This window comes from Onychomys torridus, chromosome 18 (genome assembly GCF_903995425.1).
Source record: "Onychomys torridus chromosome 18, mOncTor1.1, whole genome shotgun sequence".
NCBI lineage: Eukaryota > Metazoa > Chordata > Mammalia > Rodentia > Cricetidae > Onychomys > Onychomys torridus.
This window is the reverse complement of record NC_050460.1, coordinates 46,985,736-47,004,105: the sequence shown is the minus strand read 5'-3', so window position 1 is coordinate 47,004,105 and position 18,370 is coordinate 46,985,736. Positions and strand designations below refer to the sequence as shown.

Sequence of the window (18,370 nt, the reverse complement as noted above, 5' to 3'; positions counted from 1 at the left end):
TGTTTGGTGGACAGACTTCTGGTAACCTGAGTACAAGATAATTATTTGGGAGTTATATTCTATATTTTACTTCTTTTCTTTTTGGCTTTTTTGAGACAGGGTTTCTCTGTGTAGTTTTGGTGCCTGTTCTGGGATCTCGCTCTATAGACCAGGCTGGCCTCAAACTCACAGAGATCTGCCTGCCTCTGCCTCCTGAGTGCTGGGATTAAAGGTGTGAGCTACCACCTCCCTCCCGGACACTCTTTTTTTTCTTTATTTAAGCCACTCATGAGTCAGAGTGCCTGTGGAGACTGAACCACAAGATCCCGTTTAGTTACTAGGAACTTTGCATCCAACTACTCTTTTGTACTGGTCCTTTAGAGGACTCCCACGTGATTTAAGAGCACTTGGGAAGCACTTGGGAAGTCATTGTGATGTCACATTCTTGGGAACAGAGGATGAGCAGGCTGGGGCAGATTCCACCATCAGGTAATGTCCTGGAGCCTGGACCTAGACGGATAAAGTGGGCAAACAGCTTCTCTGCCCTCTATCTCAAATCACGGTGACTACCTTGTGCTGCTTCCTCTTCTAAGCAATGTGGAGAAGTGATTGAAGATATGGGCATCTTATTTCCACTGGTACAGTGGTGTTTGGACAGAACGCTTGAACTCCAGTGCTAACAGAAGATGTCTCCAATTTTATCAAAAGATGAGATCCAGAGTAAGAACTTCTTCTGCTCTCCACTCATCAATCTTTATGTGTGATTATATCTTATTTCACCTTAGTCCCAGCTCAGAAGAAAAGCTTTCTCATTTTCCAACCTTAATCTCTTAACTGTCCTCCTAAGCTCATCCCTGTCGCTCACTAAAAGTGTTATTTTTTTCTGTTAATGTGTCAATTTTTTCATTGGTTCGTTTATTTCTTCATGCTTCTTATTCTTTTCCTGAGAATCCCTCAGTTAGTGCCATTTAAACCTATGTAAGTACCACAGGATAAATAGGCTTTCAGCACATCTGTAATTTTATCTGTTCTGGGAGGCTGTACTCAGAGACACCTTCTCCTCCCTGCCAGCCTCCCCCATATTCTATTAGATGACCCCATCATTTCTCTCTCCCTGCATTGGTTCTCATCTTCCTGTGGTGTCATCACCATCATTTTAAGCCTGATACAGCTTGACAAATAAATTCAGATATTTTCTAAGAAGGTATCTACCATGTACTTCTCAGGCTCAGGGAACATCAATTGTCTACATCATTTATAGGTATCAACTCCCACAAAGTGATTCATTTGAGAGATTCAAGAATTTCTATAGGAGACTACGTCTTTGAAAGCAGATGTTTAAAACACGAGCAAGGACTGCTGAGTTTTAGCATTCACAGAGCACCAGACGTGCAAAATCGGTTGCCGCCAATGCCCACCTTTTCCCTCACAGCAACACAACTGGTTACACTGAGGAAAGGATTTGCATCCAGGCTAAAACACAGACAGACAAATGGAACATTATTTTTATCATGCTTTGCCACTGAGAAAACTCTGCTTGTCAATGTCCAGGGGAAATTGAAGCCATGAACACATGCTTCAGTTTCCCTTCATTCTGACTGAAGACATTTCTTTGGTCTAGATAATAATGCAACCAGAGTCAGAGCCAGAAAGTTGATGGAGCAAAAAATGCCTGACTCCTTGATGATTCTCAGACAGACCCTCTGGCAGACTCTAACCCCCAATTTGTTTAAAATGCTGTGGGATAATGCTTTTGTACACTGGTTTAATAAAATATTGATTAGCCAGTGGCCAGGCAGAACTATAGGTGTGTTGAGCAGACAAGGAGAATTCTGAGAAGAGGAAGGGCTGAGTCATGGGTCCCAAGCCAGATGCAGAGGAAGCAAGATGAGAATGTCTAACTGAGAAAAGGTGCCAAGCCACATGGCTAAACATAGATAAGAATTATGGGTTAATTTGAATGTAAGAGCTAGTCAGTAATAAGCCTGAGCTAATGGCCAAGCAGTTAAAATTAATATAAGCTTCTAAGTGATAGTTTTATAAGCGGGCTATGGGAGTGCAGGGGCTTGGCAGAACCGGAGAAACCTTCTGACTTTAAGTGTCAAAGTAAACTTATGCACTGTGAAAGGTCTTCTGGAAAATCCCTATTTCAGCAAGTTCCTTAAAATCCTTCTCCAGTTTGTGTGTTTCCACTAGTCTGGCTATTTGTCCCTGTGCTCTTTCCAATCATGGTCTCAATATCTCTTGCTCATATAATCCCTCCTCTCTCTGGCTGATTGGGCTGGGGCTGACTCCCCAGGGGAGACCTTGCCTTGGAGGAGGTGGGAATGGGGGATGGGTTGGGGGGAGACTGGGGGGTGGGAGGAGGGAGGACAGGGGAATCCTTGGCTGATATGTAAAATTAATTATAAAATAGAAATATTTTTTAAAAAATCCTTCTCCAGCATTCATTTAGTGAATGGCTCCAGTTGCTTCTTAGACCTTTCTTCCCAAAGAGTCACAGTTGTAGCTCCAGCTTCTCCTAGAACTTTATCCCCTCTGATGTCCCATAGTCACCTAACTTCAGTGAATAAAACCAAACTCATCTACTGAATCTTCTAGACCCACTCTTCCCACCACGTGCAGCATTTAGAGGGTGTTGCCATAGTTTAGCTAAGTTGCCAACTCCCAGAATATTGAAGTAAGTCTTCCCTGTCCTTCACCCTTAACGTACAATTGGCTTATTTATTCCCTTACCTGTTCAACCATGTACATCTGTGTACACTATGATTACACAGTTTATTGAATTACTCTACACTAACATCACACACTAAAGTGTATTTTATTTGTGTTACTTTTGTATGGACTTGATCATCATAAAAGACCCACCGGATAGTCATTTTCTTGTGGTCCATATGTATTAGTATGCTTGGCAGAGTCACATGGCACCTTTTCTGTGATTTTTAATGAACTGTACTTTTGGTTTCCTATAGTTAAAACATGCAAATTCAGGATACATGTGTATTGTATAGACATATAAATAAGAGGGGATGGATTTTAATTCAATGCCGTATTTAAAATCATTTAATTTCACTTATTCAATTTCTCTACCCTAACCCTCAGCACTCACAGAATATATTCTGCCTATTCAGGCCAGAATCACATCCACTCAGACTTACTTCTTTGTCAAATGCATTTTCTAACAGTCCTGTCACACAAACCTGACTCTGTGATGAACATATTCTGTGTTAAACTCCCCTGTTTTAAATACAAAATCTGTGTGATATTTAAAAATAAGTTTCTGTGCTTTAAAAGTGTGCTTGTTAATTTCTAAAAACCCCATAACAGGTTAGTTTTCAATTTAAAGAAGAAAAAAATGACACACATAAAGAAACAAAGAAAAAGGAAGAAGAAAGAAAGAAGGTGAATATAGGGTCATGGAAATATTCAAGCAAGCATAGTTTGGCACACAAAAATGAAAAGTACTTTAAAAGCTCTCCAGGACCCACCTGTGAGCAGATGTCAAGAAATGTAAAAGGGGGCATGCTTTCCCCTGGCAGATTTATTTTTCTAATGGAGAACTGTGGGCAAAATGATGACAAATAGCTTTGGATTCACAATGATACATGGATACATAATGACTTCACTTTTAAATTGAAAATCCCTGGGTTCTAAATGGTTCCTGCCATATATATAATGTAAAGTTCATGAATTTGAATTACCACACCAAACAATGGTGAATGTAAAACCCATTTATATATCTCAAGATTACATTTTGGATGGACAATTAGCAGTCATTTTGTAAAGATATATACTCTTATTTAAAACAGTTTTTAAATTTAAATATATTTTGATCATCTTCTTTCCCACCCCTAATTCTTTCCAGATCCTTTCCCCTTCCCTACCAACCCAACCTTAAGTTATTTCTTAAGAGACAAACAAAAAATAACCCCCCAAAACAAACACACAAAAACAAAACAAAACAACAAAATAAAACACCACCCCAATATGACAACAACCCCCTCAAAACAAACAAACAAAACAAAACAAATACAAAAAAAAAAAAAAAAACACCCAAAGAAGAGTAAAAGAAAACAAAACACCCAACTGTAACCAAATAAAAGCACACATAAAACTGTGGAGACAATTATGAGTTGTTTAACTACTCCTGAACATGAGGCCTGCCCTGGAGTGGTTGATATAAATAGTTGTCAATACTTTAGTGAATGTTTATTTTCCCTCTCCTAACAGATACAAATGATAGTTCATTTGTTAACCTTTACCCTAGCAGCAAGGTTCTCAGTTATTCATTTTTTATTGTTTGTTTGTTTTTGTTTTTTAACTTGTTTTGTTTTCGAGGCAGGGTTTCTCTGTGTAACATTGGTGCCTGTCCTGGATCTCACTTTGTAGACCAGGCTGGCCTCAATCTCACAGAGATCCGCCTGCCTCTGCCTTCTGAGTGCTGGGATTAAAGGTGTGCGCCACCACCACCCAGCCATTTTTTAATGTAACTAAGTAAAATATAATAAAATGACACAAAAACTATTATATCAAATTTGAACAAAACAAACAAACAGAAGGAAAAGAGCCCAAGAAAAGGCACAAGAATCAGAGACTCGCTCATTAATACACTGAGAATTCTCAGCATAAGAATAATATGAATACAGAGGAACTGGTGCAGACCTGTATAATCCTCATGCTGTGGTGGTATTGTGTTCCCCAAAATATTGTGCATCCTAATAAACTTATCTGGGGTCAGAGAACAGAACAGCCACAATATTAAACATAGAGGTTAGGCAGTGGTAGCACACGCCTTTAATCTTAGCATTCCAGAAGCAGAAATCCATCTGTTCAAGGATATAGCCAAGCATGGTGACTCATGTGTTTAATCCCAGGGAGTGATGGTAGAAATCAGAAAGGTATATAAGGCATGAGGACCAGAAACTAGAAGCATGTGGCTGGTTAAGCATTTAGTTGGTTAAGCATTTGGCTGGTTAAGCTTTTAGGCTTTTGAGCAGCACAGTTCAGATGAGATCCATTTGGATGTGAAGACTCAGAGGCTTCTAGTCTGAGGAAACAGGATCAGCTGAGTAACTGGAAAGATAAGGAAGCTGTGGCTTGTTCTGCTTCTCTGATCTTCCAGCATTCACCCCAATACCTGGCTCAGAGTTTGATTTTATTAATAAGACTCTAAGATTCCTGCTGCATTATGCGTTGTTCTTCTTTATTTAGAAGGCCTTGTTTTCTTGGGGTGTTCTTCACCCTTTCTGGTCTTACACTCTTTTCTTCCCCTCTTCTGCAGAATTCCAAGGTCTCTTACTCTCTGCATAATATCTGGCTGTGGGTTTCTGTATTTGTTCCTGCTGGCTGCATCAGAAAGCTTCTCTGATGATGCTAATCAAGGCACTGATTTATAAGTATAGAAATGATGTTTTTTAAAAGCACTGTCAAGAATGGACCTATGGACATATATTAAGTATTTTTGAGAGCTTTGCTCTGAGTAAGACAAAAGCCATTGTGTATATTTGGAAAAGATTATGACTGTAGAATATTGAGTGAGGGGGAAAAAGACTGGATGTTTAATAGTTTAGAAATATAGCATAATAAGCTGTCTTCTGTATTTTTGATCTTAGCCACTCTGACAGGTGTAAGGTGGTATCTCAGAGTCAGGAATAGGCAGAGTGCTCGAGAGGTCCCCAGAAACCCACAATGATATATCCTCTGTAGACGGCTGGCAATGGTCAAGAGAAAGCCTGATCTGACCTAGTCTGGTGATCAGATGACTAAACACCCTACCAGTCGTCTTGGAACTCTCATCCAATAACTGATGGAAGTGGATGCAGAGATCCTCAGCCAGGCCCCAGGTGGAGCTCCAGGTGTCCAACTGTCGAGAAAGAGGAGGGACAGCAAGAGCGTGACTTGTTGAATCCAAGATTGCAAAAAGGACAGGGACAAACAGCCAATCGAATGGAAGCACATGAATTATGAACCAAAGGCTGTGGAGCCCCCAGCTGGATCAGGCCTTCTTAATAAGTGAGACCACTGAATAGCTTGATCTGTTTGGGAGGCTCCCAGGCTGTGGGACTGGGACCTGTCCTTGGTGCACGAGCTGGCTGTTTAGAACCTTGAGCATACACAGGGACACATGCTTAGCCTGGAAGGAGGGGACTGGACCTGCCTGTACTGAATCCACCAGGTTTTAATGAGTCCCCAGGGATGTCTTGGTCCTGGAGGACATGGGAATGGAGGGGAGGGGCTTAGGGGAAAGGTGGGGGTGGGTGCGGGAGGGGGGAGGACAGGGTAACCCATGGATGATGTATAAAATTAAAACACATAATAATAAAAAAATTAAAAAAAGAAATACAGCATCAGATAGTTTAATGTACATATTCAATATGTTTATGCCGAGGTGGTCATTGATTTACTGTGATTTGGCCTATAATTTTTCAATGTTATTTATTTAAATAATGGGCAAGTGACACAGTGAGTAGAAACAAAACACTAAATATGGAATCCGGACTTTTTCCTGAAATAGCAACACTCAGTATTCGACTAGCAGTATTGCTGTAAACCTTGACCTCACAGACTGAGCAACAGCCAATATCTATACACAGTGTTTCCTTATCATGATGTATTCAATACCTTATATAAGATAGTCAACACACTACAAAAGACACTGTGATAAAAGTTGGTCTATGTTGCTTGTAAGTGTTCATTTATGTTCTCTTCATGTTTAATGTATACTAAGCTATAATGTTCAGTAGGATATATGAAGTAAATTCATTTCTTACTTATGATAGGAAAAATAGTCACCGACACCTAAACAATTCTCTTTGAACTGTATGTGTGTACCCATGAATATGTGTATATTCCTATGTAGACCTGCTAATAGGGCTTATATGGTTTGTGATTTAATCAACTATATTTTCTTTGAAAAGTGAAACGATATCAACATTGATATACATCTGTGTGTTTTTCTAAAATTTGTATATCAAGAAAATAAATCTTTAATTTCTCCTCTGACCTTTACAGAAATAAAAAGCAAGAGAGAGATTCTACCATTTTTTTCTGAATCATTCACTCTTGCCTTGTGAACCTCAATTTCTTCATGGATTCAATGGTGAGTACCAAAAGAAAAAACACCTTAACTTTGACATTTACTTGTATGACCCCACAGAAGCTATTTAACCTTTCTGTATTGCGCTGCTTCAGATAATAAAGAAAACAAAACAATCAAATAAATGTCTCCCTGGAATGTGATTGCAATGCTTGGACTAAAACTTAGACTGGAGATAGATAATCAATAATGATTTGTTTTCACTCCCTGCCCCTGATGATAACCTTTCCTTTTTTTGTAACTACATTTACTTCAAGAACATCATTTCATTAAGATAAAGTTTCATGCTGGGATACAGAAGGATGAGATGCTGCTAATACATAAGTATACTGGTACAGCTTTAAAAAGGGTTCTAGCAATATGGTTTCCTAAAATGTTCATCATGCTTTACTTTAACTTAAATTTATAATCTTGGTCCATGTCCTTCTCAAAGTCACTGATAACTGAATCCAATATAGACATCAAATATTATTTTATTACTGTGCCTGCTCTAGAGAAATGATCTAATGTTATTAAAAGATGAGCAAAACCCACCAGACATTATTTCTATCACAGTAATTTAAAAGCATCTTGAAACTCAAGGCCACTGAAGAATTTATGCAAGTTCCTCTAATACAAAATATTTCTAGTACTCTACACCAAAAATTACATATGGGATTTTCTTTTACTCTCAGGACCGGAATTTTTGGCTTATAAAAATAAATATGTAGAAAATTTGAATACCAATTAATAATAGTAAAATAATTGAATTAATATATAATTTTACATTCATTTATTTTAAAACCTTATAGAACTCAATTCAGAGTTACCTTAGTACACTTTATAAGGTCTAAAAACTGTTCTATGTGCCCATAAATTTCTTATCCAGGTCATATCAAAAACCTGATATATTTTTTAATCTCTGGAGTAAAAAAACAAAAACAAAAACAAACAAACAAAAAACCCACTGATTTAACATTTTAAAAAAGAAACCTGGAAAGTGATTATAATGACTGAGCAAAAACTTAGGTCAGAGACAGATAATAATGATTAGTTTCCTTCCTCTACCCCTGATGAGAATCTCTCCTTTTTATGTAACTACCTTTACATTACATGCAAATTATACTAACTGAGACCAAAATTCATCTGGGAAATGTTAGTAAGCTGCACTATGGCTGCTCTGTTCCTACTGTCTTCTGTGTGTAATGGTGGAGGTGGCAGGCAGTACTCACGGCTGACATGATGAGCTCGCCCCCCAAATTTTGGATCTCAGCTTTAACTTGGCTGCAGATTTTCAGCTGGTGGGAGTAGAATTTAATCTGTTCCAGATAAGCCAGCAAGTCCTGTTTGCAAGGTGGATCTGGACACTGCAAGTACATCAGAGAAAAAAACAGAAAGAGCAAAATAAAAAAAAGAGGTACATCAGAGTGGGGAATACACACACCATGGATACCTTAGCAATTTTCCACAAGCCTGTCCGTTTCTTATGCCAGCCCAGGTACAATCCCATACACTTCATTAGAAGGCGCCTGTTAAAACAGCTTATGCATTTCTTCAGATGTAGTCGCTGATTTTAGGCAAAATACTTGTGATAGGAATTTACAGATATGAAGAAATACATACAGTTCTGCCGTCAACTTATGACAAGTTTAGCAGTCTTCAGATTATGTCTTTAGGTAGACATGAAGAAATAGTAACATGCAATTACATCATCACTACAAGAATCACTACAAGAATATTCCATGAAATGCATAATTTTTGCTGTCTTCCCTGTGATATTTGTGTGAGGATATCAAATCCACAACAAAGCATATTGTGCTGTATTATTTTTCAGCTTTAAATGCTCTTAGCTGGTGTAGATAAAGAAAATTATTTCCACCTGAGATGATATCTGCATATCCAATGCAGACAACTCACATGTTTTAAGGATGTAGCAAACCTCTTTTTAAACGAACAGTCCCCCTTGGTGGTTAATTTTCTGTAAGGAACTGTAAGGAAAGAGGTCGAAGCTTCACTATAACATGGAAAAAGTCTCATGATAAAGGTGAGTCTTGCTGCTGTCTCCCCCATGAAGTTAGAGTCTTAAAGAAGTATGTTCCTCACCTTAATTCTGTTTTTAATAAATTTTCATAAGAACACAGATATGCAAACAGAAACTCATAACAAAAATCTATTGCTATAGCACTTAAAATATCAAAAATTGGAAAGAACACAAAAGAGTAGGAAGGGGAAATATGAATGTCTGTCTAAATACTGTGACATTGTATCATTTCAATGTATTTTCAGGGGCATCAGAGAAGACTTGCTGGTTAAGACAGATTGCTGCTCTTGCAGAGAATTCAAACAAGTTCAGGTCCTAGAACCTATGCCAGACAGCTCACAACAACCTGTACCTCCAGTTTCAGGGGACATGGCACCCTCTTTCTGTTTTCCACAGGGACCCACATTTTATGTATGGCATTCACTTACACAAACAAATACATATGCATAAAGAAAATAATACACAATAAAATATTTAAAATGTTTTCAAATGATATGGGAGAATAATGATCAATGGCAGAAAGTTAAAAATTGAATTTAAAATTGTACGCATCATTTCAACTAAATTGAATCAAGTGTGTAAATTTTAAGCATACTGAAGAGGAAGTCTATGAAAATGATAATGGCTATGATATTGTTAGTTGTCTTCACTTTCTTCATATATTATATTTGTATTGAAATAAATGCACCTTATTTTCATAATTATACAATGATATTTAAAATCTTTAAATTGAATTATATAAGTTTAATTTATAATTATATAAATTAAAAAGTAGGATGAACAACCACCAGTGAGACAGTTCATTAATAAGGATTCTTGCCACCAAATCTGATAACCAGAGTTCAATTCCTAGAATACACAAGGTAGAAGAACAGATCATACTCCTATAAATCATCCTCTGACTTCCATGTGTACATTTTGGTATGTGAGCCCTGCCCACATCTCATAAATAAATAAATGTAAAAATGTAAGATGAAAGACCAGAAAAATCTCTCAGGAATATTTGCATTCATCTATTCTAATCATGTTCCACTATCTACTAAGGAGAGGTTCTAGGACATATATAGATACCAAAATCCAAAATTGCTCAGTTCCTCTTAAATAAAATGGCAAAGTATTTGTGAATAACCTAAACTCATCCTTCCGGTAAACTATATATAAATATTTAAATATACCTATATTGCATGTAAATAATTAATCAATTTAAACAGTATATAAGTAGTTGGAATATTGTATTGCTTGGGAAATAATGGTGTACAAGAAAGACAGTATATGCACAGTACTCATATATCATCAAATGACCACCTTTATTAAACTCAATTGGAGGTGGCTGAATTGGTGGATACATAACTCATATATATATAGAGGGATGACTAATTTGTAATTAGAATGAGGCAGGGTTGGGAAATTCCTAAGAAGTTTATTCTACTTCATATTGTTAAGTACTTTGGTCTACATAGCTCCAAGTCAGGCGTACAAGATGAGGACATGGGAACATGCACTAAAAGTTCATAATGATCAATAAAGGAAGCAAATATATTTCTCTGCAAAAATATTTCCACCTGCTAGACAGAAATAGACATATACAAAGCTTGGTGGATACATGGTCAGCAGCCAGAAAGACATTAGACATGATAGAAAAAGTGAGTTTAAATAAATGTCATTTTTGTTTTGAATAAGGAATTAACAATGAGACTACAAGCATCTTAATGAAGATTAAATTGTAATTCAGTAAAACGAAACAAGAAAGAGCAAAAGGCAGAAGAGAAAAAGAAGAAAGTAAAACAGAAAGCAGAGGAGAGGCGGCAGCTAATTTCCATAGTTTTCCTGCCTGCAGGATGCTACCCTGAATAATTTAGGCTTGTAATAACATTCAGTGGTCAAACTCTGAGACACTGGTATCTTCTTCCAATGAAAAAAGGTTCTCTCCCCAATTATTTCCTCCTGACAGGAAGTGCGTGTTCACTGGGTACTTCCTCCATGTGAGGCACCGCACCTGGTCTTTCAAAAGTGTGATGTACAACCTTTCAGTCAGCTCTAGATGATGCCATTTCACAGATCTCCAGATTAAGCTTCAAAAATAGTAAATATGAGGGTTTTGTTTTCTCAGGTTCATTCACATGGATGAACAATCATTTCTCCCTCACAGCAGTCCTTCAAAACACTTTTGATTTTGCTTATTGAGGAACCTCCTCTTTATTCTTTACTCTTATGGTCAGATCCAATGGCAGTCTTGGCATAGATAGTGTTTCATCTGTCATGTATTATTCCCTGTCTACAGAAGAGTTATACAGGGACTGCATAAATCCCTGTATAATCCATGGATCCACTATAACCCTCAGTCAATGAATGCAGAAACAGAGGCACAGAGGGGCAGTTTCCTTGCCAACTAATAGGTAGCAGGGATAAAATTAAGGAAGATGGAGACTTCATCCTTACCTCTGTGGCCAGAAATAATGTCGCTCTTCTTATGGGCATCAATGTACATGGTAAGTACTAAACTGCACTTGATTTCTAACTGGGCTTCTTAAGATGGCCTTTTATTTTGAATTACAAATTTGATTAGCATGGATTTGCTCTTTCAGGTTTAGAAAACTCCTGATGAAATTTACCCTGTAATTGCTGATTTGATTCTTTTTTTAATTGAGAATAGATTTTTAGACAATATATTTTAATTACGGTTGCGCTCCTCCAACTTCTCCCGGATCCTCCCCACATCACTATCAACCTAAATCCGGACCCTTTCTCTCTTTGCCTCACTGGGACACAAACGGGTCCCAAAAAGTGCCCTCCCAGATCCTTTCCACACCCTACCCACCCAAATCTATCTTTCTCTCTCTCAATAGGAGACAAACAGGCACCCAAAACTAATGAAAGAAAATAACATAAAAAAACAAAGAAAGCAGAATAGGGCAAAAGAAACAGCAGTAACAAAAAGAGCCAAGAAAAAACTGAAGAAACACCTACTGAGACACACACACAGACACACACACATACACACACATACACACACAGACACATACACACACATACACAGACACATACACACACATACACACACAGACACATACACACACACATACACACACAGAGACAGAGACACATACACACACAGAGACACAGACACACACACATACACACACAGACACATACACATACACACACAGACACATACACACATATATACACACAAACATACACACACACAGACACATACACACACATACACACACACAGACACATGCACACACAGACAGACACACACACACATACACACACAGACACATACACACGTATATATACACATACACATACATACAAACACATACACACACATACACACACAGAGACACATACACACACACAGACACATACACACGTATATATACACATACACATACATACAAACACATACACACACATACACACACAGAGACACATACACACACACAGACACACACAGACACAGACACACACAGACACATACACACACACATACACGCACAGACACATACACACGTATATATACACATACACATACATACAAACACATACACACACATACACACACAGAGACACAGACACACACACAGACACACACAGACACATACACACACAGACACATACACACACACATACACGCACAGACACAGACACACGTATATATACACATACACACACATACATACACACATACATACAAACACATACACACACATACACACACACATACACACACATACAAACACATACACACACATACACACACAGACACATACACACATATATACACACATACACATACATACATATACACAAAGACACATACACACATACATATACACATACACAAATGCACACACACATACATACAAACACACACAGAGACACATACACACATACACACACACATACACACACACATATATACACACACATACATACATACACATATACGCACATACACACACACACACACACACACACACACACACACATTTGCAAACACAGACAACCCATAAAAACAAACTTAGGAACCATAATACAAATGGAATTTTTTTTCAGGTTAAAAGAAAGTCCTCTCCCTGAGAATGGGAAACAGAAGAGATCACCTGTGTGGACTGTGGGCAGGTAGGGAGGGGAACATGAGTGATCAGGTTGGGGGTCACAAAGGAGAGAGTACTGAAAGAGACTACTGGAAAGCAGGGCATTTGGAGATCAGGTAAAAACCTGGTGCAAGGGAATCTCCCAGAAATCTCCAAGCATGACCCCAGCTAAGACTCCTAGCAAAAGTGGATATATACCCTGAACTGGCCATCTGTTTTGACTAGACTTCAAGTGGAGGGAGAGAGTAGGAACCCAACCCAGCCATATGACCCACAGTCTGTCCTATCTATGGGAGGTGCTGGGGTAAGGGTGGACTATAGATGGAGGGAGTGGCCAAACAATGACTGGTCTTGCCTAAAACCCATGCCAGGAGAGTAAGCTCACCCCTGACACTTCTGGGAGAACCAGGACTCACAGGCTGGATGATCTAGAGAGCTAGGATAGGCCCAAACACAACAGGAGGACAAAAAAATGTCAATGTGATGATGTCTAAAGATATTCTGTTATACTCATAGATTGGTGCCTAACCCAGTTGTCATCAGAGAGGCTTCATCCAGCAAGTGGTATGAACAGATACAGACCCTACACCTACACATTAGGTCACGCTCAGGGAATCCTACAGAAGAGGAGGATAAAGGATTGTAGGAGACATAGAGGTCAAGGACACCACAAGAAAACCGACAGAATCAACTAACCTGGGCTCAGAGATTGAACCAACAACCAGGGAGCCTCCGTGGTACTGACCTACGTGGGGTCTTTCCCCACCAGGAACTTAGGTCACCTCTGAAGAGGTGACCTGGAACCAAGGAAAGATAAGTGTGCCCACTTCCTCACCTTCCTCTTACCCAGAGACAATCGGATACAGCGGGGAGTCAAGTCAAGCAAGAACTCATTTACTGTTAGGCAGTTAGCCTCTTTTATAGCAGAAAACCTCAGAACCCCAGGATGGGGTGGAGAGAACCAACCAATCATTTTAAAGGTCACCCTATACTTATTTCTTTGTTAACTAGCTGTTTATGCACTGACATTATCTCCTGATCTTTGTATCTAATCTCAGCATAAACAACTTGGGCTCCATCTGTCTAAAACCTCTCAGCAACATCTTTGGAGTTTATATCATCCTGTATGCCCCACAGACCTAGGTAGGTACTCTGCACACATGTTACAGTTGTGTAGCTTAGTCCTCTCAGGGGACTCCTAACAGTGGAATCAGGAGCTGTCTCTGACTCTTTCACTGGCTTTGGGGACTCTACTCCTCATCCTGGGTCACCTTGTTCAGTTAATAGGAGAGGTTTTACTACTACTTGATAAGTCATGTTTTGTTGAGATCCATGGGAGACCTGCCCTTTCCTGAACAGAAATGGAGGAGTGGATTAGGGGGTGGAAACAGAGTGTAGGTGGTAGGAGGGAGGCTGGGAGCAGAAGAAGGAGGGGAAATTGCAATTGGGATGTAAAATAAATAAAAAGAAGACAAAGGGGGGAAAAAAAGGCCGTTGTGAGAAAACAAATACTCCAACAAAAATGCCATTGAGTTATTTTGTGCTGGCCATCTACCGTTGTGCATGTGGCCTGCCTTTAAGTGTGGTCTGTATATACCCATGGAGACTCTGATGGTACAAATTCAGCTTTTCCTTTTTAAGCTGTTATCAAAAATGTGCAGATAAATAGATGGAGCTAGAAAAAAAAATCTTCAGTGAGGTAACTTAGAGACTAAAAGACAAATGTGGTATTGTTTGCTTATATGTAGATGCTGACTGTTAAGTGTTCACCAAACTGGCTACAATCCATATAAGTTAGATATAGAGGAAAGAACTGGGAGGGGAAGGATCTCCCTAGGTATGGGAAATAGGATAAACAGATATGGAGGGATGGGTGTGAGGGGCATGGGAAATTGAAATGGGGGGATCAAATTGGTAGCATAGGGAAGAGAGAAGTAAGAAGCAAGGGAGGGACACCGAAAATGCAGGGCCATTTGAGGGGTTATACTGAAAGCTGATAAACTAAAAGCTTAAAAATGTATATATATATATATATGAAAGAAATAAAAATAGACTTGCCCAATAACGGGGGGGGGGGGACTTCCTGCCTAGACATCTCTTAACACCAAATGAAACCTCCAGGAATGGGCTACATCTATCGAGTTATTAGCCAAAGTGACCCCATAGAACACCCATCCCCAACAACGCAAGGTATTGGTCAAAGCTATTGGTTACTCTCCACAAACCAATGGTAAGGCCCTATTGCTGCAGACACAACCTACGTAACACACTGAATGCAGAAAAGTGGGAGCTAGTATCTACCTAGAGGCTTCACCCCTGCGACTAGCGCTCATGGTTCTAGAAGGCATCCTACGTACTACTAGAGGAGACAGGTAAACTCCAAAAACCAGCCAAGCTACAAAAACTTCCATCTGCAATGGCATCCTACCTGAAAGTATGCTGGTGCAATATTGGCACAAAAGTTGTGGATGTAACCAACTACTCTCTGATTGGAATGAAGGGTAGCCAAGAAACTGAGACTGAATAGGCCATGGACTTAGGTGAAAACCAAATACTACTATTCTGCTACAGGAATGTAGCAATAAACTTATTCCTAAGGACATTCTGCAAGATCAGTGACTTGCTCAGTCATCATCATAGAGCCTTCCTCTTTCAGCAGATTGGAACGAATACAGAGACCCACAGCCAGAAAAGATGCAAAGAGTGAGAGACCCTTAGAACACTCAGCTCTGCGTGGGATGTCTCCATCAAAACTCTCCCCGAAAGACTCAGGGAACTCTGGAGAAGAGGAGGTTAAAGGTTGTAAGAGCCAGCAGGCATGGACGATACCTAGGGAAAAAAAGGCCTTCTAACCACAACAGGACTGAGACAAATATGAACTCACAGAGACCGCGGCAGCGTACACAGGGCCTGCACAGGCCTAAGCCAATGGGGTTCCAGTGCTGAGAGGGGAAGTGGACACACGTCCCCATCCCTAACCCAGAAGCTACCTCCATTTTATAACTAATTTTATTCTTGAACAAATAACCAGTGCTACAGCTTCTCACGTTTAACACATTTAAAGAAAATATTCAATCTTTTTCAAATGAGTCTCTCAGGGGTAAGCCGGTAGGCTATATAATTATATTAAGAAAAGGACTATGAAATGGGCATAGAGTTTGAAATGAACTTCTGTAGTTGTGAGCAGCTTGACCTAGATTCATCTTTTATTTACAAGTTTATTAAAAATCTTGGTTATATATTTAGAAATCTTTTTTTTTTTTCATCTGAAGAAGAAAATCCTTCTAACAGGTAAATTCTCATGCTCTAGGATGTGTTTAAACCTGTTGATGATATTGAAAAAGCCTGAGTTTTTTTTTAATTTACCTCTAATATTTGTGCCTATTTAAAGCACTCAGAATTACAATTTCTATGAAACAGTGTATGATAACCAAATCAGCTCAATTGGCACATCCATTTCCTCAGATATGCCTATATCTACAAATCTGAATAGTCTTCATAGTCCTAAGCACACATTTAGAAGAATATTTATACAAATTTGAGAATGATGTTTCATTCTTTTTAAAAATTTATTTATTTATTTTAAATCCTGGCTTTAGTTTCTCCTCCCTCATCTCCTCTCAGTCTCTCCCCCAAAACCCTGTCTGTTCCCATCCCAGAATCCATTCCTCTTCTGTTTATATTTAGGAAGGGCACTTCTTCCATGGGTACCAATGAAACATGGCATATCAAATCATAGTAAGACTAGGCACCTCCCCATGTATTAAGGCTGGGCAAGGCAACCTAGTGTGAGGAGTAGGTTCCCAAATGCCAGTAAAAGAGTTGGACACAGCCCCTGTTCCCACTGTTAGACGTCCCACAAGAGGACTAAGCAGCACAAATGTAACCTATATGCAGAGTGCCTAGGTCAGTCCCGTGCAGGCTCCCTGGTTGTCAGTTCAGTCTCTGTGAGTACCTATGAGCCCAGGTTAGTTGATTCTGTGAGTTTTCCTGTGATTTCCATCAAGATTCTGATGGCAAAAACTTAACTTTTTCTTTTTAAATGATCATAACAAAATTTTCAAGGGAAATAGATGGAGTTGGGGGAAAAAATCAACCTCAGTGAGGTAACTTAGACACCAAAAGACAAATGTGGTATATATTTGTTTACATGAAGATGCTATCTGTTAAGTCTCCAATAAGCTGGCTACAATCCATAGAAACACAGAGATTAAAGAACTGGGGGAGGGGTTGAAGGATCTCACTAGGTATGAGAAACAGAATAAACAGTTACAGATGGACAGGTGTGAGGGGGACTGAGATGGGAGGATCAAATGGGTAATAAGTGGGAAGTGAAGAGTAAGAAGAAAGGGAAGTAAGGGGCATATGAGGGGTCATACTGCATGTGTAGTGGTTGGAATAGAAATGCCGCCCTGAAGGCTTATATAGTCCAACGCTTGGCCATTAGGGAGTGATGTTACTAAGAGGGACTAAGAGGCATGGCCTTGGAGTAGGTGTGACTTTTTGGAGGAAATATATCACTTAGGATGGGCTTTGGGGTATCAAGAGCTCAGCATCTTTCTCTTCCTGCTACCTGTGGTTCAAATGCAGAACTCCCAGTTACACCTCCAGCACCATGTCTGCATGTGCTATTTTCTACACTATGATGAAAACAGACTAGACTTCTGAAACTGTAAGCAAGCCCCAAGCCCCAATTAAACACTTTTTTTTGTTTATTTGCATTTAAAAACTTTATAAAAACATTCAATTATTTTGTCTCTTTGTTCATTTTAGTTTTAAGTTGCATTCAAGACCATATACTCTGAACACTGATAATAATGAGGTGCAAAGTTGTGTCCATCTACACCAACTCCCTTTCTTTCATGAATAACTGTGCAGAAAAATTGGTCTAATCTACTTTTAAGTTTTATGATGGCTTCTGTAATAAATTCTCAAAAAACAATGTTTTCTTAATTACTAATTACAATTCAAAATAGCACCCTCTTCCTGATGCCTGAAATTTATAAATGGAGGAATTACTTGGGTTGACACAAACTTACAGAGCACATTATCTTGCACATAAAATCAAGATGTGGAAAGGGAAGTGGAAATCTAATTCAGACAAGATCTAGTTACTTAGAACTTTTATTATTACATTTTTTCTTTGTTCCTAAGAATTTCATACATATA

The 18,370-nt window shown here is 38.9% G+C and overlaps 1 protein-coding gene across 1 annotated transcript in view; it reads right to left on the bottom strand.

Moving 5' to 3' along the window:
* Ctnna3 (catenin alpha 3) overlaps window positions 1–18,370 on the bottom strand; it is a 1,414,880-nt gene that overhangs the window by 41,479 nt on the left and 1,355,031 nt on the right. The window contains exon 22 of the mRNA XM_036167773.1: window positions 8,287–8,421. Coding sequence (XP_036023666.1) covers window positions 8,287–8,421 — 135 coding nt within the window. The remainder of the gene's footprint in view (window positions 1–8,286; window positions 8,422–18,370) is intronic.